We start from the raw sequence: 21,500 nt of genomic DNA, 5'->3' as shown, positions 1-21,500 counted from the left end.
AAACTTCTTCCTTTGATCTAGAGCATGCTGTTCTGCAATTTTCCTGTTACTTGGCATGTTTACGTCCTTCTTTTTCAAATGTAAACTAATCTAGTAGTGGCCATCCACCAACTTTGCAGAATTTGTAACAAGCTCCCTTGAATTTATGGTCTTCTCTTGACAAGGTTGTTCATCTTGACTGCCTTCAGGGAAATCTGCCTTGAACTGCCGCTGCCAAAGTTCATTCAAGTTCAAAACTGAGATCCTGGTATCTGTCAACTCAGGCTGTGCACAGTTTCTCCCATCACCATTGTCTCCTTTCAGTGGTCCATTCACAGTTCAACCCAACATTATTCTAATTACCTACAGTCCATTATTGTCTCTTTAAATCACTTGCAATGGCTCCAATGCTTTAAGCCCACTCATCCATATCAGCAACTCAATTTCCAAATCGATCTCTGGCAAATGGATATGTCTCAGTTGAGACCATCCCTGGAGATCCCTCTGATGTGGAATGTTCTCTCCGTAGACAGGCATACTTTCCTGTGTATCGATGTTAGGTAGTTCACAATAGTTTTTACCATCGAATCTAGCCACTTCCAATCCTGAAACAATGTAGCTACTCATAACCTTCTCTTGATCCACAGTGCATAACAGAATACGTGTCCTTTTTCCTGTGAGGTTGGGCTTGTTCATGAGGTTTACTGTGCAGAACACTTGTTTACTTCCTAGGTCTAGGAAAACACAAGTCTTGTTACCCTTCCTAGACTTCACTTGTACTGGAATTATGGGAAGTTTACAATCATGATTGTCATCTCCTGTAAGGCCTTTGAATACCAGGGCACTACTCAATGCTGGTCTCATTCTTTCACAGTTCGCTTTGATTCTGCTCAATTTTCGTTAGAGTGAATACGAAGTATGCTGGGATGCCTGCCACCACATACCTTGCATGAAAGATGCTTCCTACAATCCTTGTTGATATTTCCTGTACCCAGACAGCCAAAGCAGACACCATTTTCCATTAGGAAGGCAATCTTCTCATAGAAACATAGAAACATAGAAAATAGGTGCAGGAGTAGGCCATTGGGCCCTTCGAGCCTGCACCGCCATTCAGTACGATCATGGCCGATCATCCAACTCAGAACCCTGTACCTGCCTTCTCTCCATAACCCCTGATTCCTTTAGCCACAAGGGCCATATCTAACTCCCTCTTAAATATAGCCAATGAACTGGCCTCAACTGTTTCCTGTGGCAGAGAATTCCACAGAGTCATCACTCTCTGTGTGAAGAAGTTTTTCCTCATCTCAGTCCTAAAAGGCTTCCCCTTTACCCTTAAACTGTGACCCCACGTTCTGGACTTCCCCAACATCAGGAACAATCTTCCTGCATCTAGCCTGTCCAATCCCTTTAGAATTTTATACATTTCAATAAGGTCCCCTCCCTCAATCTTCTAAATTCCAGCAAGTATAAGCCTAGTTGATCCAGTCTTTCTTCATATGAAAGTCCTGCCATCCTAGGAATCAATCTGGTGAACCTTCTTTTGTACTCCCTCTGTGGCAAGGATGTCTTTCCTCAGATTAGGGGACCAAAACTGCACACAATACTCCAGGTGTGGTCTCACCAAGGCCTTGTACAACTGCAGTAGTACCTCCCTGCTCCTGCACTCGAATCCTCTTGCTATGAACGCGAGCATACCATTCGTCTTTTTCATGATGAGCCTTTTCTCCAGCTGAGGGCAAGTACCCACTGTGTGTTCACCCTTACAGAAAAGACAAACCCTTCCGGCTGACAAGACCATTTCCCTTCCATTAATTTCAGGGTCAGTTTTAGCTTTACTTCTCGCTGTGGCCACAGTAGTGGCAAAGCTGCCTTCCTTAGCCTTAGAACGAAATTGTGACTTAATTTTGTTCACAACTTTGCTTATTGCAGGTGATGTAGCATCCTGTATATTCCCAAACACCAGGTCTGCAGCAATCTTTGCTTGCCTTTCAATAAAATCAACTATGTCAGCAAAGCTAGTTTTACGGTCGTGCCTTTCTTGCAGTTCACAGACCACCATTCTCCATTTATCCTTAACCATATACAGCAATCTCTTTATGACAATCGGAATTTCTTTCATAGCATTGTAATAGCCTCTAAGAAAAAGACTGTAGTCTTGAAGAGCTTTCACATCCTCAGATTTGATAGGTACCCAATAAGGTTGTTATTTCATTTTGCTTCCTCATAATATCCATAATACTGTTTTGACCTCTATTTTCTGAAACAAGAGTGTTTCCATGCTGTAAGTGAATGTCCCTGTGAGCCCTTTGAGCTATTGAATATGATGTAGGTTCAGACTGCCACATTAGGGCAGGCTGATGGCAAACACCCTGAACTACATCTTGGGTGTCTTGTTCATGCTTCACAGACGCTTGAGGAACAAATGAATCAGATTTGACATTGGTTGTTTTGTCTTTCTTTCTGCCTTTTCAATATATGAATTCACACCGCAGGAGTGTCCTTTTGGAGCACCAGAACACTAGAAGTCCTCAGCACATTAACTTTAGCCAGATGTATGGCAATTTCTTCCTCCAAGTTAAACTGTTCCTTCCTTCTCTGTACTTCTATAGCAATAATCATTCCTCTCGCATGCTTGTCCTTCACTAATCATCGACCTACACTAATGCAGCTAAATCAGCCTCTGTTTTAATGTGTGCAGAGACTCCAACATTTTCCCAACCACTGAGGTTAAGGCTAACTCGCCTATAATTTCCTTTCTTTTGCCTTCCTCCCTTCTTAAAGAGTGAAGTGATATTTGCAATCTTCTAGTCCTCTGGGGACCGTGCCAGAATTAAGTAATTCTTGAAAATCATGACTAATGCATCTGCTATCTCTCCAACAACCTCCCCCGGGACTCTGGAATGTAGTCTGTCTGGTCCAGGTGACTTATCCAACTTAAGACCTTTCAGTTTGCTTCGCACTTTTTCCTTTGTATTAGCAATTGCACTCACTCCTGCTCCCTGACACTTACGGACTCTGGCACCTTGTGAATACCGAATGTGAATTGTGAATATTGTGAATACCACAGTGAAGACTGATGCAAAGTACCCATTAAGTTCATCTGCCATTTCTTTGTCCCCATTACTACCTCACCAGCATTATTTTCCAATGGTCCAATATCAACTCTCGCCTCCCTTTTACTCTTGATATAACTGAAAATAAACTTCCAGTATTCTGCTTTATATTATTGGCTAGTTTGCCCTCATATTTCATCTTTTCCCTTCTTACAGCTTTTTTAGTTGCCTTTTCTTGGATTTTAAAAGCTTTCAAATCATCCAACTTCCCACTCACTTTTGCTATCTTGTATGCCTTTCCCTTAACTTTTATGCAGTCCTGAATTTCCCTTGTCAGCCACGGTTGCCTACCCCCGCCACTTCAAAACAACTTCTTCTGTGGGACACAGCTATCCTGCACCTTGTGAACTATTCCCAGAAACTTCAGCCGTCTCTGCTCTGCCATCATCCCCACCAGTATCCTCCTCCAATCCACCTGGGCAAGCTCCTCTCTCACTCCTCTGTAATTCTCATAATTCCATTGCGATACCAATGCGTGTGACTTATGCTTCTCCCTCTCAAATTGCAGTACGAATTCTATCATATTATGATCACTGTCTCTTAAGGGTTCCTCTATATTAAGCTCCCTAATAAGACCCGGGTCATTACACAGAGTAGGCTCAAGCACAAGCTGCTCCTAATATTCTACATCACCTCTTTTTAATGATGTAATTCCATCTCTTGCCAACAGAACCACACCACCGCCTCTGCCTTCCTGCCTGTCCTTTCAATACAAAGTATATCCTGCAATGTTAAACTCCTAACTATGGCCTTCTTTCAGCCACACTCAGTAATGCCTACGATGTCATACTGACCAATCTCTAATTGCATGTGGGTTCGTCTACCTTATTCCAAATGCTACGTGCATTTAGATATAGCATCTTCGATCCTGCATTCTTTGCCCATTTGAATTTTGCCTCTGTGGTACAACTTGCTCTTTGCTCTGTCTGCATTTGTACCCAGTCATTGGCTTGTCCTTCCTTACATTCATGTTACATCCATCATTTACTTGTAAACCTGCTGGCTCATCTTCAGCTCTACCATCCTGGTTCCCATCCCTCCGCCATATCAGTTTAAACCACTCCCAACAGCTCTGGTAAACCTGCCTGCAAGAATATTGATCCCCCTTGGATTCAAGTGTAACTTGCCCCAGGAGAGGCCCCAGTTACCCAGAAATCTGAATCTCCTTCCCCTGCTCCAATTCTTCAGCCACACACTTATCTGCCACCTCATTCTATTCCTATCCTCACTGTCATGTGGCACAGGCAGCAATCCCAAGATTACTACCCTTGAGGTCCTGCTTCTCAGCTTCCTTCTTAACCCCCTGTACTCTGCTTTCAGGACCTCCTCCCTTTTTCTACCTATGTCATTAGTTCCAATAAGTACCACTACTTCTGGCTTCTCACCCTCCCTTTACAGGATATTGTGGACATGTTCAGAAACATCACGGACTCTGGGACTCTGGCACCTGGGAGGCAAACTACCATCCGTGTTTCCTTCTCACATCCACAGAATCACCTATCTGTCCCCCTGACTATAGAGTCCCCTATGACTGCTGCCATCCTCTCCTGTTCCCTGCCCTTCCGAGTCACAGGGCCAGACTCTGTGCCAGAGGCACGGCCTCTGTTGCTTTCCCCACCCACCCCGACAGTACTCAAAATGGAGTACTTATTGTTGAGGGGGACGGTGACAGGAGTGCTCTCCACTATCTGACGTTCTCCCTTCCCTCTCCTGACAGTCACCCATTTATCTGCCTCCTGTAGCCTTGGGGTGACATGCTTCCAAATAACTAAGTTCCAAGCCGAGAAAAGTATGTTCATTCCTTTATTACGAAACCAGCAAAGTTGAATTATCTTAAAGAAATGGAAAAACTAATATAACTAAATTCAGTGATACAGCAAAATAAAAGTAATTAATGTTCAAATTAGCATAATTAACCAAAGACAGTAAATAAGTGGTAAATCGGAAGGCGGAGCTTAGGAGGGTTAATGGCGTCTAACGGCCACTCATTTGCTTGCATCTTCGGAAATAGCTCTATTTCCATCTTTAATATCTCTATTTTTCCCTGACCTAGAGTTACATGTTGACTACGGTTCTTTGCGGGAATAGGACCCGCTCTCGGGGGTTTCGCAACCGTCCGTTGTTGTTCGGCACGCCAAAGGCTTGGTGGCCTAAGGGTCCAGCTCGGATTCGGAAGCCTAGGGTCTTAGGGCTCTGGAGATGGGCAGATCGAGGATCGGTGTCACAGTAAGGGACCCGTGTGTCGTCAGGGGAGTCGGGATATGAGACTATGTACCTGGAGACCCAGGATCTTTGAGATCTTCAAGCACAGAGCTTAAAAAAAGTGACGAGGCAGACTTTTAGTATCGTAATCCAGCGAGTTGATTGTTATGTCTCCCCGCTCGCTGGGAAAATGGAGACAGCTTTTTCTCCCTTACTAGGGAGAGAAAGAATCTGTGGTATGTCAAATACTGGGTGAAACACGAAGTCTTTGGGGTAACTGTAAGTCTGAGTCTTTGCTATTGCTTTGCTCACGCTTGAGTGTTCGGTGGCAGTGCCAATGCTTTTTTGCCAGTGGGGGAGGGGGGAACTGGGGGGGGGGACTTTGGGGTTCTAACATTTAATTGTCGTTCATTCTTTGGGGCACTGCTCTGTTTTGGTGGATGGTTGCGAAGAAAAAGCATTTCAGGATGTATATTGTATACATCTGACGTTAAATTGTACCTTTGAAGTGGTCAACAAGAAAAAATCACCACCAGCTCAATCCCCCTCAACTAAACTAAAACTAAGACAAAGCAAGAAAACATAAGTATACTCATTTGCTCCTAACATGCCCCAACCGGTATGACAAATAACCCATAATAAGCACCCAACACAAGATACAATACGGACAGACAGAAATTAGATACATGGCTCCTACATCGCTAAAGTGAGTGTGGGAATCAGGGGCATTCACAGGTTATTAGGGAAACATAGAAATTAACATCTAGTGAGCCAGATGTCAAACTATCTAAACAATTGCAAACAAAATGCTGGTGAAACGCAGCAGGCCGGACAGCATTCATAGGAATTCTTCGTCAGAATTCGCCAGCATTTTGTGTGTGTTGCTTATATTTCCAGCATCTGCAGATTTCCTCGTGTTTGCGTATCTAAACAATTGGATGGCCAGTCATCTGTGTTTTCCTGTATCAAGTGAATCAAAAGCCAAACCCAGAAGATGCTAGGCATCTGAGATGAGAAATAGGGACCACTAGAATTTGCTGAACCATTGTCAGCAAAGGAGGATACACTCAAAAACTTCTATAGATGTATCGTGGAGAGCATTCTGACAGGCTGCATCACTGTCTGGTATGGAGGCGCTACTGCACAGGATCGAAAGAAGCTGTAGAAGGTTGTAAATCTAGTCAGCTCCATCTAGGGTACTAGCCTACAAAGTACCCAGGACATCTTCAGGGAGCACTGTCTCAGAAAAGCAGCGTCCATTATTAAAGACATCCAGCACCCAGGGCATGCCCTTTTCTCACTGTTACCATCAGGTAGCAGATACAGAAGCCTGAAGGTACATACTCAGCGATTTAGGAACACTTTCTTCCCCTCTGCCATCCGATTCCTAAATGGACATTGAAGCTTTTGGACACTACCTCACTTTTTTTAAATATACAGTATTTCTGGTTTTGCACATTTTTCAATAATCTATTCAATATACATAATTGATTTACTTGTTTATTTATTATGTTTTATTTTTTTCCCCTCTCTGCTAGATTATGTATTGCATTGCTGCTAAGTTAACAAATTTCTTGTCACATGCCAAAGAACCTGATTCTGAGATGGTAGTGAGGGGGGCAGATTGGGCATGTTGCGGTGACAGAATATGTTCCAATGGGGGTGAGTTCTGATGAAAAGCCATCCACCTCAAACATTAAAGGCATTTACACTGCACAGATGCTGCCTGACCAACTATTTCCAACATTTGCTGTTTTCAATTCAAGCAAACAGAGGCATGCTTTGCCCTGTAAATGCCATAGCTTTCCTGAAGAAAACACAAGGACATCAGCGTGACACAGTTCTTAAAGCAAGAGATAAGAGACTGCAAATGCTGGCATCTGGAGCCACAGGCAGTTTGCTTGTGGAATTCAGCGGGTTAACATAGAAACATGGAAAATCTACAGCACAATACAGGCCCTTTGGCCCACAATGCTGTGCCCGAACATGTACTTACTTTAGGAATTACCTAGGGTTACCCATAGTCCTCTATTTTTCTAAGTTCCACGTACCTATCCAGGAGTCTCTTAAAAGACCCTATCGTATCTGCCTCAACCATCGTTGCCGGCAGCCCATTCCATGCACTCGCCACTCTCTCATAAAAAAACTTACCCCTGACATCTCCTCTGTACCTACTTCCAAGCACCTTAAAACTGTGCCCTCTCGTGTTAGGCTCTTCAGCCCTGGGAAAAGCCTCTGACTATCCACACGATCAATGCCTCTCATCATCTTATACAAAATAGTAAATGAGTGTAAATAAGTGGTTAAGCAGCATGTGTGGGGAAAGGAAATGCCTACGTTACAGGCTGAAACCTTACACCAGGGCGGAGGGTGGAGATGGCCAGTGTAAAGAAGAGAGGGGAAATTGTGAAACAGATCTAACAGTTAATAAGACCACTACCTTATAGTGCCAGAGACTCGGGTTCAGTCCTAACCTTGGGTGCTGTCTGTGTGGAGTTTAAATGTTCTCTTCTTGATCGTGTGGGTTTCCTCCAGTAGCTCTGGTTTTCTCCATATCCCAAAGACGTGCAGGTTGATAGGTAAATTGCCCGAGTTATAGAATCTAGACGAGTTGATGGGAATGTGAGGAGAGTAAAAATGGTATTTACAAATAATTAATATACTGTTTCTGGCGTTGATTGATTAGTGAACCTTATGGACCTGTTTCCATGCTGTATCTTCCTATGACCCATGTATCCTCTTTGTACTAAATTAGAATGAAAAGGTAAGGGAGGGGTTGAACATTGTTCAGTCGGGAATTTGGAAGAGTTGTCACTTGTTTCATTCACCCACCTTCGGTCACTTGACATTTCCACAGATTGACCTGAACCGTATATAAGTCACTAAGCTCAATTACTTTTTGGACTTTTAGGCAAACATCCTGCCTTTTCCCAGTGTTCAGAAAAAGTAAAAGCGTACAAACCTGTTCGAACGGATGAAACACGCATGCGCGGCAGCCTTGCCGGTAGAGACCAGAAGTAGGAGAGCATTCCTGCTGGGCAGCCGGCCTGTGACCATATCAGACGTCGCCGGGAGAGGGGGCAATGCGCCGGCCGGTGTTGCGGAGCTGCTGCTGGGCGGGTCGATGGCTGCGGCCTAGAGCGGTCAGTAGGGCGGCCGCAGCTAGGTGAGTGAGGTGGTCAGTGGGGCGGCCGAGTGAGTGAAGTGTCCGGTGTAGAGCGATTTAAGTAATTGAGAGCGGTCAGTGGGGCGGGCGAGGTTTCTTTTTACAATGGACTTCCCATTTGGTGTGCTGCGCTCCTGTCCGGCCGATCTCCATGAGGATTGAGTGTCGATGGGCAGGTGGGTCACGGCACCGAGAACAGGCCCTGTAATGGAGGTGTGGGGCTGCCCCTGAACCCTCTTTCCCCCCACACCACCCGCACCCCACACCTCACACCTCACAAACACATTGGCATTCAGAGGGTGGGTATACCGCGTTATTTATTTATATAACCACCTCCCCCTCATACCCCATCCGTTATTTATTTATATGCCACCTCCCCCTCGTACCCCATCCGTTATTTATTTATATACCACCTCCCCCTCGTACCCCATCCGTTATTTATTTATATGCCACCTCCCCCTCGTACCCCATCCGTTATTTATTTATATACACACATTCTTTCTTTCTCTCTCTCTCCTTTCTCTCCCTCTGTCCCTCTGACTATACCCCTTGCCCATCCTCTGGGTTCTCCCCCCCTTGTCTTTCTCCCCGGACTTCCTGTCCCATGATCCTCTCATATCCCCTTTGCCTATCACCTGTCCAGCTCTTGGCTCCATCCCTCCCCCTCCTGTCTTCTCCTATCATTTTGCATCTCCCCCTCCCCCTCCAACTTTCAAATCCCTTACTTACTCTTCCTTCAGTTAGTTCTGACGAAGGGTCTCAGCCTGAAACGTCGACTGCACCTCTTCCTAGAGATGCTGCCTGGCCTGCTGCGTTCACCAGCAACTTTGATGTATGTTGCTTGAATTTCCAGCATCTGCAGAATGCCTGTTGTTTGATTTATGGGGATTTGTTTTCGGGGTGGATTTGGTCCACAGGAGGTTAAGAGTCACCTGCCTACAGACCCAGCCTTAGCGCTGACCTTAGGTGCAGGCTCCATGCTACCATTTGTTCATAAGTGGATGGAGTTTCCCTGGGGCGTGATTGATTTCTGCTTCCTAGACATGCGCTCGTTAGTTTTGATCAGTATAAGTAGCAAAAGAGTTGGAGGGCATGTGGAAGAAAATAAGCTTCTGTGTTACAGGAAAATAAGGGGAATCATAACTAATGGTAGCAGGCATGGGCTTGTTGACTGAATGACCTTGTTTTTGTCATGATTAGTAAGTTCTTGCATTGATTAGCAGGATAACTTTGGAGAATCTGTTTGAATGGGATGGTTATGATAGATTGGGAGAGTGGTGTTAAACTGAAAAGATGTTGGGACGGTTGAGTTACAGGGTCTTGGGCATTAATGTGAATTTGGGGGTATGTTTTTGTGGAATGTGTTTTTGTTTTGCCTCTGAAGTTTTCTAACACCGGAATTCTATTTTCTGCAGTGTCACTGTTTCATTCTGTAGGTCCTCTCAATTAATTGATGTTGAGAGCCATTTTCTTGCAAGTTATCTGTATAATTATTTCTTCTGACCTGTTCATAGACCTGTGGACCTCACCTATAACCTAATAAATGGCAGAAACTCAGAAACTCCCCTGGTCTTTCTCCATGGACTCTTGGGCAGTAAATCAAACTTTCATTCAATTTCTAAAGCGTTATTTCAGCGAACAGGCAGGACGGTGAGTGATGCAAAAGTATTGATTCTCGTACACGCAGTTTATTTTTCCGCTGTAGTTAACAACTTGTATAATTCAGTCCTTCATGGAGACTTTGTAGTAGTCCGGGTGATTTTTTTTTTTGGTCTGCTTTTAAAGTTGTAGGGTAGGATCATTCCATCTGTTCACACTCTGACCATTTTCTGTTGTCCAAGCAGGTGGTGACGGTGGATAGCCGTAACCATGGTGATAGTGGACACAGTCCAGTGATGACCTATGAAGCAATGAGCCTTGATCTTCAAAACATGCTGAACAAGTTGGAGCTACCCGAGTGTATCCTGTTAGGACACAGCATGGGTGGCAAGATTGCAATGACAACAGCACTGCAAAACGTAAGTTGAATTGCCAGTAGAGAATGTGATTAATGAGCTGTTTATCGTTAGTTTTGATTAATGGTGAGAGTTCAGGTTGTTCCAATGGTTTAATGTGGGCTGACTGATCAATGTAACATTGAGCTGTAAGGATCTGTACCGAGTTAGCTGATCTGAGCTTGGTTAATATTTGGGTGTTTCTGTTGGATATTTGACCTTTAGATTAGGAGGTCAACAAGAAAAATCAGCCCACTTTTATTATTAAGAAAGATGTCTGATAAAGGCTGGTTTACTGTGAAATACACATCCGACCCTGACGATGACAGTGAATTCTGCACCTGTCACGAGTTTGAGCTCTTCTTCCATTGCCTCCCTCTCTGAGCCCACTTCTTTGACAAGGATTCCACACACTGTGCTGATGGCCTTTTCTCCTGTCCTCAACCCTTCTCCTCTTAGACAACCTGCTCTGGATCTTTTCATCTCTAATTAAATGAGGCATCAACCTGGACAATCTCAGCACTCCTCTCTCCACCTTGATTGAGCCTTACTCCCTCTGAACACATTGCCCTCCAGTCTCCGCACTGATCCCAACCTGACCCTCAAGCTCGCGGACGATGGGAGTGCTATAGTGTGGCGCACTGTGCAACTCTCAGACAGTTTCCTCATACCTACCACTCGAAGAGGACACCATTCCAGACCATCAGAAAACTGTCTCTGACACTGTCACTGACCTCATCCACTCTGGAGAACTCCTATTCATTGCCACCAAGTTCTTAGTTCTCTTAACCCACTCTGCTCACTTTTACCCAAGATCTACTAACTGGACTGTCCGGGTAGGCCTATCGCCCTTGCTTGCTGCTGCCCCACTGAACTTGTGTCCTTGTATCTTGATTCCATTCTATCTACCTTGTTTCAGTTCCTTCCCACCTACATCCGCGCATTTCTCATGCCCTCTATCTCCTTAGTAACATTCAGTTCCCTGGTCCTGACCGCTTCATCTTCACCATGGATGTTCAGTCCTTATATACTTCTATCCCTCATCAGGAAAACCTCAAAACTCTCTTCTTTTTTCTTGACAAAAGAACCAACTAGTCTTCCTCCACCACCCTCCTCTGTCTGGCAGAACTGTCTGCCTCATCCTGATCAAGTTTTCCTTTAGTTCCTCTCACTTTCTTCCAACTGGAGGAGTAGCCATGGGCCCCAGCTATGCCTTCCTCTTTGGTTATGTAGAACAGTCTGTGTTCGAAGCTGGTTATTCTCCACAACTCGTCCTCCACTACATTGAAGACTGCTTTGGTGCTGCTTCGTGCACCCATGCTGAGCTTGTCAATTTTATCAACATTGCCTCTAACTTCCACTTGGGCCTTAAATTCACTTGGTCAATTTCTGGCACATACCTTGCCTTTCTTGATCAATCAATGCCTTTTATAAACCTACTGATTCCCACGGTTACCTCTTCCCACCCTATCTCCTGTAAAAATGCTATTCCCTTTTCTCAGTTTCTTCGCCTCTGCCACATTCTCCTCCTTTAAAGAATGGGTTTACCTCTCTTCACTTTTGATGATGCCCTCACCTGCATCTCTTCTAATTCCTATACATCCGTACTCACCTCATCTTCCTGCCACCTTAATAGTGATAAAGCAGGGGTCCCCAACCTTTTTTGTACTGTGGACCCGTTTAATATTGACAACATTCTTGCGGACCGGCCGACTCGGGGGGGGGGGGCCGCGCGGGTGTGCGGGTAGGGTTGCCAACGGACAAGAGTAGCATTCAAATGCGTTGTGTTTACCCAGAGAAAGACTACAATGACCATGAAGCCTTGCGCGGGCACCAGTGCGCATGCCTGTACCTGCCGATTTTTTTTCTGCAAATCGTTTTTGGCGATTCTGTTTCGGGGGGGGGGGGGTGTTAATCACGACCAGAATATAGGTGATAAGTGGCTGATACACTCAATTTCATTTCTAAAAGGGTTTATCTAATGAATTTAATATTAAACACACAGCGCATATTTTCCTCGCATGAATATAGTGATAAGTCAATTATCAGCGGAGGACAGGGGAGCTTGAAGTAAGTGTTGAACGAACTTCCAGTAGAAGTGGTAGAGGCAGGTTCGATATTATCATTTAAAGAAAAATTGGATAGGTATATGGACAGGAAAGGAATGGAGGGTTATGGGCTGAGTGCAGGTTGGTGGGACTAGGTGAGAATAGCGTTCGGCACGGACTAGAAGGGCTGAGATGGCCTGTTTACGTGCTGTAATTGTTATATGGTTATATAAGTAAGTCAATAGCATCATAACATTTTAAGTAACGTTTAGATATTAAACACACAGCACATATTTTCCCCGTATGAACATATAAAATCATTGCAACACACCAATATCGCTGAATCAGTGGGAGCCCTGGGCTTGTTTTCCTGCAACAAGACGGTCCTATCGAGGGGTGATGGGAGACAGCAATACTCGAACGGGGTTCCTTATGTCCAGTCTATTCTGCAATTTAGTTTTCGTTGCATTCATTGCAGAAAACACTGCTTTGCAGAAAGATGTTGGAAATGGAAGCAACGTTTTCAGTGCTATCTCAGGATACTTTAGCCTTGACTTTGATCCAGAATGCTGGCAGAAATGTTATGTCAAACATACTTTTCAGCCCGCCGTCATTTGCAAGCTCAAGGAGTTGATCCTCTTCCCGCGCTGACATGGATGAGCGCGGGTAATGACCTCGCGTGCGTAATGGCTGAACAGTGGGCGTGACGAGGAATAAGGAAAGGTGCAGCTGACTTCTATCCCCAGATCATATCGTTTCCTCGCGGCCTGGTAGCACATGCTTTGTGACCCGGTACCGGTCCGCGACCTGGTGATTGGGGACCACTGTGATAAAGTACCCATCGTAAATTGAGGGACTACTTCATCAAGCACCTCCACACCATCCACCACAAGCGGGACTTCCCAGTTCTGACATGTTGGTCCGTCGCCACCTCTTGTGCCAAGAAGAGGCCACCCTCAGTGTGGAGGAGCAACACTTTGTATTCCGTCTGGATAGCCTCCAACCTGAAGGCATTAATATTGATTTCTCCTTCTGGTAAACAAATTTAACCCCCCCCCCCATTCCCCACTCTCACCTTTTACCTCTTCTCACCTGCTTATTACTTCCCCCGGGTCCCCTCCTTCCCGTTCTCCTATGGTCTTCCCTCTCGCCTATCAGATTCGTCCTTCTCCAGCCCTTTACTTTTCCCACCAACCTAGCTTCACCTGTCACCTTCCAGCTAGCCTCCTGAAGAAGGGTCTCGGCCTGAAACGTCAGACTATCTATTAATTTCCATAGTTGCTGCCTAACCTGCGGAGTTCCTCCAGCATTTTGTGTGTGTGTACGTGTGGCTTTGGAATTTCAGCATCTGCAGACTTACTCATTTATGATGATGTGCCTGCCTGGTATTTACACACATCCATGGCAGATATCGCTGAACTATCAGGACTGATTAACATCTCATCAGCATGAGGACACTTGCTACTGAGGTTGTTAAACTGGAAAATAAACTTTGAATTTATTTTGTGGCATATAGTTCAGTGTGACATCACCCCAGTCCACTAACCCATGGGAGAGGTGGCTCATCTTTATGGTACAAGCCACAGATGGTAACAATATTTTATTACCTTTGCACAGCCGAGGCTGGTGAAAAAGCTTGTTGTCGTGGACATCAGTCCGGTTCGAACTATCTCGCAAACAGCTTTTCCAGATTATATTGCTGCTATGAAGGCGGTAACTGTGGATGCCACTTCGTCAAGATCCTCTGCACGCACCCAAGCTGACAAACAGCTGCAACTTTGCATCAAGGTAAAACATTCCTCTCAGCATTTACTTATTAAAAATAACGTTTAAGTGAGAGCCAGTAAAACAGTAGAAGAGTTGAAAATACCTCAAAGTGTAGCAGTGCAGTCACTGTGTTATTCCAGTGCCTGAGATTGATTAGCCATAGAATTAGATAGCTCATAAATAGGCCCTTCAGTTCACAGGTTCTGTAACAGCCAATTAAGCACTCATCTACAGTAATCCTGCAACCATCCTGTCTTATTCTCACCACATTCCCATTAATTCCCCCACCCCTGATCACCTACCTGTGCACTAGGAGCAATTTACAGTGGTCAGTTTAATCTGTCAACCTGCACTTTGGGAGAAACTCGCATGGTCATAGGAGAACATGGAAATTTCACCGAGACAGTGCTGAAGGTCAGGTTTGAACCTGAGTTGTTGGAGCTATGTGAGACACCATCTATGTACTGGATGTACCACTGTACTGGCCTATTATGCTATTTCAACTGACTAAGACATCCCGTGGCTGTTTCAACTTGCCCAGCTATGTTCTCTTGAATCAGTGCTGATCACCCTTCCACTACAGCAGCCTTTGTGCCTGTGGCATTGAATTTCTTATCTACAGTTTCTTCATTGATACGTGCTGATTGTCTTTAATTCCACTGACATCGACTTGATCTTGTTCCTGCTAAGTAACAGTTGATACATCATTTAAAAATTAACAAATCTAGTGTTAACATTGAGTCAGGCTTTACTGTGGAGCATTAGCATGGCTCGTTAGTAGTTGCTATGTTTGTGTATAAAGAATGCCGGAATGGTTCAGATGTTGTGCATGTCAGAATAGAAATCGTATTCTGATGCGAACAGGAGGAGGAAAAGATGCTCCATATTGGTGGCTGGTACCAGTTATTACCCCAGGCAAGCTATGACCTCTGTTACAAATTAAACTTTGGGTGGTGCCTTTACCGGCTTTTTATTTATGACCTTACTTGCTCTGGAGTCCTTCAGTGTTGTCAGAACTATGACAGCGGGTAGATAGATTACTAATTCAGTCATGTTTTTCAACATTACTCTTTCATTGATAGGATGCCCGTACCCGGCAGTTTATCTTGACTAATCTGGTGGAACGCAATGGTCAGTACATTTGGAGGGTTAATCTGGAAGCTATAGCCAACAGTTTGGATTACCTCCTGGGCTTCCCAGATTTCAACACTCCTTTTACTGCTCCTACCATCTTTTTGGGTGGGGTTAACTCTTCCTATATTAGGTAAGAATCTTAATTACCTAACAATTTATTAAATAACCAAGCTAATTTCATTATGTGAGCCTGTTTAGTCCAGGTTGAATACCCCTATTCACATACCCTTGCTGGTGTACTCTGTGCTAATTTTATGGATAGGATTATAAAGCCTGCTAGAACAATAAACTTTGTGTACTCTTAATGTATGATACCTCTTAAGGCACTTCACAGTGAAGGAAAGAAGCACTGATTAAGTTTCTTCTAACTTGCCATCTAGTTAATCAGAACAAACAGCAGGACACTCTTATCATTCCTCATGTAGGGACGAGAGAGAGTACTATAATCTTCGAATTCTGTCAGATGAGTTCTTTCCAATTACTTTCAAAAGGTAATACCTCCCCAATGTCTTTACAAGGAATACACTTTATTGCTTGATACAATGTGATGTTATAATTGTTCTCGTCTCACTGCACTGAGCAGTCTTCCATGAATTCCATGAATGCCCATGTTGTTTGCATGTATACTCAGTGGCTGCTTTATTAGGTATACCTGTAGACGTGCTCATTAATGCAACGATCTAATCAGCCAATCATTGGCAGCAACTCAATGCATAAAAGCATGCTGTCATGATCAAGAGGTCCATTTGTTGTTCAGACCAAACATCAGAATGGGGGAAGAAATGTAATCTACGTGACTTTGACCATGGAATGATTGTTGGTGTCAGATGGGGTGGTTTGAGTATTGTACCTCAGAAACTTAATCTCTTGGCATTTTCACACACAACAGTATCTAGATTTACAGAGAACAGTGTGAAAAATGAAGAAGCATCCAGTGAGTGGCACTTCTGTGGGCAAGAATGCCTTGTTAATGAGAGTGGTCAGAGGAGAATGACCAGAGTGGTTCGCTGACAGGAAGGCTACAGTAACTCAAATAACCACACATTCCAACAGTGGTATGCTGAAGAGCACCTCTGAACGCACAACACATTGAACCTTGAAATGGATGGGCTACAGCAGCAGGAGATCACACTGGGTTCCAGTCCTGTTCCTAATAAAGTGGCCTCTGTGTGTATCTCTCTCCTTGATCCTAGGAAGTTGAGACTGCTCAGTGTTTAGCGAGGTGAGGCCAGTTATAAAAGAACAAATTGGTAAAATGACATGTGAATAAGCATTGAACTTAATTTATTTCTAATATTCCCACATTATGAAAATTTGACTTTTAACAATGACCTACATTACAATTTATCACCAGCTGGCACATATCAGCAAAGATTGAGCTATTGAATTGTCCAGTCATTCAGAGAAGTTGCAGCATTTTGTTCATTAAAAACTCATGGTGTTGGAGATAATCTATTAGTATGGATAAAAGATGGCTGATTAGCAGCAGTGGGTAGGGTTAGGGGGCCATTTCTAGGTTGGCAGCCTGGAATGGGATATCAAGGGCATCGGTGTTGAGTGTCATTGTTTACGGTACATGTTAATGCTTTAGATAAAGGAATCAAATATGCTGTGAAGAAAGCTGTAAGGATGACACAAACTCTTAAAGAGAGATTGATAGATTGAGTGAATGGGTAAAAAGTTGAAAAATAGCGAACCTGTCGGGAAAACATCTTTGGAGAGATGATTGTAAAGCAGTCTCATTTAAAAGGAGCAGCATTGCAGGAAGCTACAGCCGGATGAGTGTTTTTGGGGAATTTCAAGGTTGCTGGCATGCTTGGAGGAGGTAATTAGGAAAGTTGAAATGCTGGCTTGTATCTTCAGGTGATTGGAATGTAAAACTAGGGAAGTCTTGTACAAATACGCATGGTGCTATTAGGACCATATCTAGAGTACAGTTTAGTTGGTCACTTAGTTAATGAAAAACACTTTGCCATTGGAGGAAATTCAGAAAGGTTCATAAGGATAATCCTGAGTGGAGAAGTTTTTTAGAGGGAGGTTGAGCAAGCTGGTCTGTGATCATAGGAATTTTGAAGAATAAGAGGCGATCTTACTGAAACGTATAGATCTTAGGGGGTTTTGACAGCTTAATGAAAGGATATTTGCCTTCATGAGAGAAAAACTAGAGTCAGTGACTAAAGTCTCAGAACAAGAGCACATGCATTTAAGATTGGGGAAGAATTTCTCCATTCAAAGCAACGGGTGTTTGGAATTATTTACCCAGAAATCTCGGAACACTTAATACTTGTATGTATTAAAATCTAAGAGGTTTTTAATTAGTGAGGGAGTCACTACTTTCCCACCTTGAAGTTTACTTGATAAATTTGGATCAGCCAGTATCTGATTGAACAGCAGAGCTGGCTCGTGGGGTGAATGGCCTGCTTGGGTTTCTATTTCCTGTAGTATTAAACACAGGTGAACAGCAGTTGGTATACTGTATCAGCACAAAATAAGAATCAAATTGCTAATGTTAAATCAGCATTTCTTATACCTTAGAGAATTTTAATGGTGTACTTTGAGTAAAACACAGCAAGTACACTGTCATTGCTAACTTTGGCTTCTATATTAATTACTAATTATGTCTTTCTATTCTTTTCAAAGCTCCAAGGAGTATCCTGAGATCAAGCGACTGTTTCCTAATTCTATTATCCAACATGTTCCCGAAGCTGGTCATTGGGTCCATTCTGAAAAACCATATGACTTTATAAATGCCATCTGTGCATTTCTGGGGACCAGCTAGCGAACAGTAATGGACGAAAGGAAAACTCCCTATGGAGATCTTCACCAGATTGATTTCTTTCAATTGTGCTGCTTGATAACATTTGCCAAGTCTGTTTTGCAGGCTATAAAGCTGCTTCTAAGTTAACTTGGAACAGAATGATCTCTCCATGACCATACTGTGAATGTAATTATAAGTTAAGTGTTTAAACACGAAGGAGCATGTGTATATATTTTTTAAAAGGTCTAAATACAAAAACCTTTGAAGAAGTGGTTCTTGGCATAAAGATCATTAGGTGGCCATGGTGCTTTAAACGTATCAGATTGGAATTTCCTGGCAATGAAATTGCTGCTTCCCCACCACTTCGTGTACACTTGTCTGGAGTGATAGATTCCAGCTTAGGTAACACACAATGCAAGTTCTTCCAGTTGTAAGTAACATCCAGCAGAAAGACCTGAACAAGCTCTCAACAGTCTTGATTTTGGTGAAGCCATTGCCCCAGACTGTGAACTACCTCAATGTCTGTGTCATTTACAAATGTTAAAGGTTCAAAAATTCTTAAGTATTAGTTACATGAAAATCTGGGCCTTAAGCCAAGTCATTCATGAAAATCTGGGCCTTAAGCCAAGTCTTCCAATGAGTATTGAAGGAGCAGGCTCATCACTAAATCTTGGAGAAACCTGCCCAATGAGCTAACACAGGTTTGACCTCCCCTTTCTGATTTGAAGAATGGGCTGATGTTATTTTTGAGATTGGGAATGGTGATCTTGGGGATGACTGGAGCCTGGAGTTTCAGGGAAAAGAGCAAATAAACCACACACTTGTGAAATGCCTTTTTAGTAACTTTTAGGATTCTAGGATTCTTATGGCTGTAAGCTGCTTTATGAAGTGCAAATCATAAACATGAGCTTCTGCATACTGAAAATCTTGTGTGTTGTTTGTGAACTGCAGTGATTATTATTGGAAAGAGAACAGTCAGTTTTCACACTGCAAACTCCCAATTAAATCTTGTGTGGGAAACCATGATTGAATGAGGCGTTGATGAAGGATGTGAGTGGTTAGAGAGAGACATGCCTGGGGATGATCAGAAAGGAAGAGTGGAAAGTGAAAAGAAGTGGGTCGGTCTTGGGCATGGTCAGAGAAAAGTGTAAGGGGGACTTGAAGGTATTGCAGATGAAGAAGGGCTCAATGGTAAAGACTGGAAGGCTGAACAAGTTAGGGGAAAGGAGGCTGTGGCTGCAGGTGAAGTGGAATGCCAATAATGGAGTAGCAGGATTCCAGTACCCATGTTCAGATGTCTCTGGATTCAGGGGTTCCCAACTTTTTTTATGCCATAGACTAATGCCATTAAGCAAGGGGTCTGTAGGCCCCAGGTTGGGAACTCCTGTGTGAGATCAAGGGAGACATACCGCAGATTCTGAAGGTTGGACTCTGGAAAGGGGTATTTTGAGAGAATGACATAACAGGTAAGGGAGTTGAGGCATTGAAAAGTGGGACAAAGGTTTTCACAGGAAGACTGGGGATTGCTGGAATGAGTTGGAGGATGGAGAATTTGAGTCAGAAGGAGAGATGAAGACTATGGGAATGTGGACTCCACAGAAATGGTGATTTTTAGAGATCAAGAGGAGAGAGTGAAATGGGTATGGGGAATATGGTGATTGTGCAAATCTGGGTGATGGAGGTCAGCAAATGAATTCAGGAAAGTGGAACTTGTAATGAACTGAGTTGGTGACAGTGCAGAGGGCAGATATGAATTTAGAAGAGTGTTTGGAAAGGTGTGGATACATTGAGGGAAGGCAGAGGAGCTGAAGTTGAGTTGAATGTAACCAATCTGGAGAGAATTTTATAAAGGGAAATGGGATAACCAAGTGTGCTGTTGGGTTTGTAGGGCAGTGACTCAGAATGGTGGATTTAAAGAAAGGGAGATTAGAAGGAGTGGTGGAGGTAGGAGGTGACATTAAATAATCTAGATAAAAGAACTGGCTGTGAAAGTATCAGGGGGGGTGATCACAACTGAGTGGTTTGACAGGGTTGTGTATTAGGGCTATCAAGGCTGGAAAGATGTGCCAGCATCAGTTTAGACTAGCATGGCAAGGATGAAACGGAAGATGGAGCTATGGATGAGGAACTAACAGAGAAGGTCTTGGGATGGAAATGGAGGGAGAGATTAGGAATGAGTGATCAAGGACAAGGTGGTGAAGAGGTAGAAATCAAAGGAGTAAAAATGACTCCAGTTATTGGTAAAGGAATACATAAAGATAATGTTGGAGACTGGATGTCAAGAAAAAGATTGTGTGAGGAGGGCAATGCCAACAGGGATACCTGCTGATTCTTTTTATATATCAGCTCCTGAAACTTTAGAATGATAATTGCAGGGGTCCCCATTAATTAACATTTGTTGATGCCACACTGTTAACCATCAGGAGTGCTTGCAACAATTGCTGGCAGCCCTAAGGAATCCGGCACTGTGCTTTAAGCCAAGTCCCACTAATTTTAACATTACATCGCTGCTTTTGTGATTTTCTCAAATTACATTACTTTGATATTTAAGAAGGGAAACACGAGGAAATCTGCAGATGCTGGAATTTCAAGCAACACACATAAAAATTGCTGGTGAATGCAGCAGGCCAGGCAGCATCTATAGGAAGAGGTACAGTCAAAGTTTTGGGACGGAGACCCATCATCAGGACTAACCTCTTCCTATAGATGCTGCCTGGCCTGCTGCGTTCACCAGCAATTTTTATGTGTGTTACTTTGATATTTGTTGTCTTACTGTGAGGGCCAAAGGACATGGAGCTAAATTGGCAAGTAATGAGGATGTTAACAGAATTGGGTCACAAGGGCAGAGTTTAGGAAAGAGTAGAGACGTGAGAGCATGCAACAGGTTTGGTGCTATTGGAAAGATCTAGATACAATAGGTAATGTGAGGTTTTACTTCAGCTTGTGGAAGTCAGCACGTTAGGATGGTTCATTGGCTTGGAGTAAGTTGATTATTTGGTCAATAAAAAAGACTTAAGTTTTAAAAAATGACAAAACTAGCAATGAAATTGGGTGAAGAACATTTCATCGAGCTGTTTGTTGTACTTGTCCATTAATCACTAGAAGCTCATTGCAGGCATTTTCATCAATACAAAGCTGGAGAATGGTTGAGGATCCAGAAGCCCTGAGCAAGGCTGCTAAATTAAAGTAATATATGTGTAGAGCAGATGGCCTGATGCAAACTGCACTGCAGCAGCCATTCATGAGATGATGAGGCAACATCAGCAACCTGAGGGTGATGTAATCACCAGGGCTTCTCACTTCACTGACCTCTCTGACCCTAAAACTAGGGGCAATACA

At 43.6% G+C, this 21,500-nt stretch overlaps 1 protein-coding gene across 3 annotated transcripts; it reads left to right on the top strand.

The window, feature by feature from the left end:
- The first annotated feature begins 8,301 nt into the window (after positions 1 to 8,301).
- abhd11 (abhydrolase domain containing 11) lies at positions 8,302 to 18,377 on the top strand. 3 transcript variants are annotated; one of them, XM_063031884.1, is made up of 6 exons: positions 8,302 to 8,460; positions 9,975 to 10,110; positions 10,305 to 10,478; positions 14,120 to 14,290; positions 15,352 to 15,533; positions 18,044 to 18,377. In XM_063031884.1, the coding sequence occupies exons 1-6, from the start codon at positions 8,378 to 8,380 to the stop codon at positions 18,180 to 18,182; spliced, it is 885 nt and encodes a 294-aa protein (XP_062887954.1). In that variant the 5' UTR covers positions 8,302 to 8,377; the 3' UTR covers positions 18,183 to 18,377. The 3 variants fall into 3 exon arrangements, with proteins under 3 accessions (XP_062887954.1, XP_062887956.1, XP_062887955.1); XM_063031885.1 differs by lacking the exon at positions 8,302 to 8,460 and adding an exon at positions 8,474 to 8,636; XM_063031886.1 differs by lacking the exon at positions 14,120 to 14,290.
- Positions 18,378 to 21,500: the final 3,123 nt, after the last annotated feature.

Source organism: Mobula hypostoma, chromosome 23, assembly GCF_963921235.1.
Source record: "Mobula hypostoma chromosome 23, sMobHyp1.1, whole genome shotgun sequence".
In the NCBI taxonomy this organism is placed as follows: Eukaryota; Metazoa; Chordata; class Chondrichthyes; order Myliobatiformes; family Myliobatidae; genus Mobula; species Mobula hypostoma.
The sequence above is the reverse complement of the archived record's forward strand: the minus strand, read 5'-3'. Positions and strand labels throughout refer to the sequence as shown.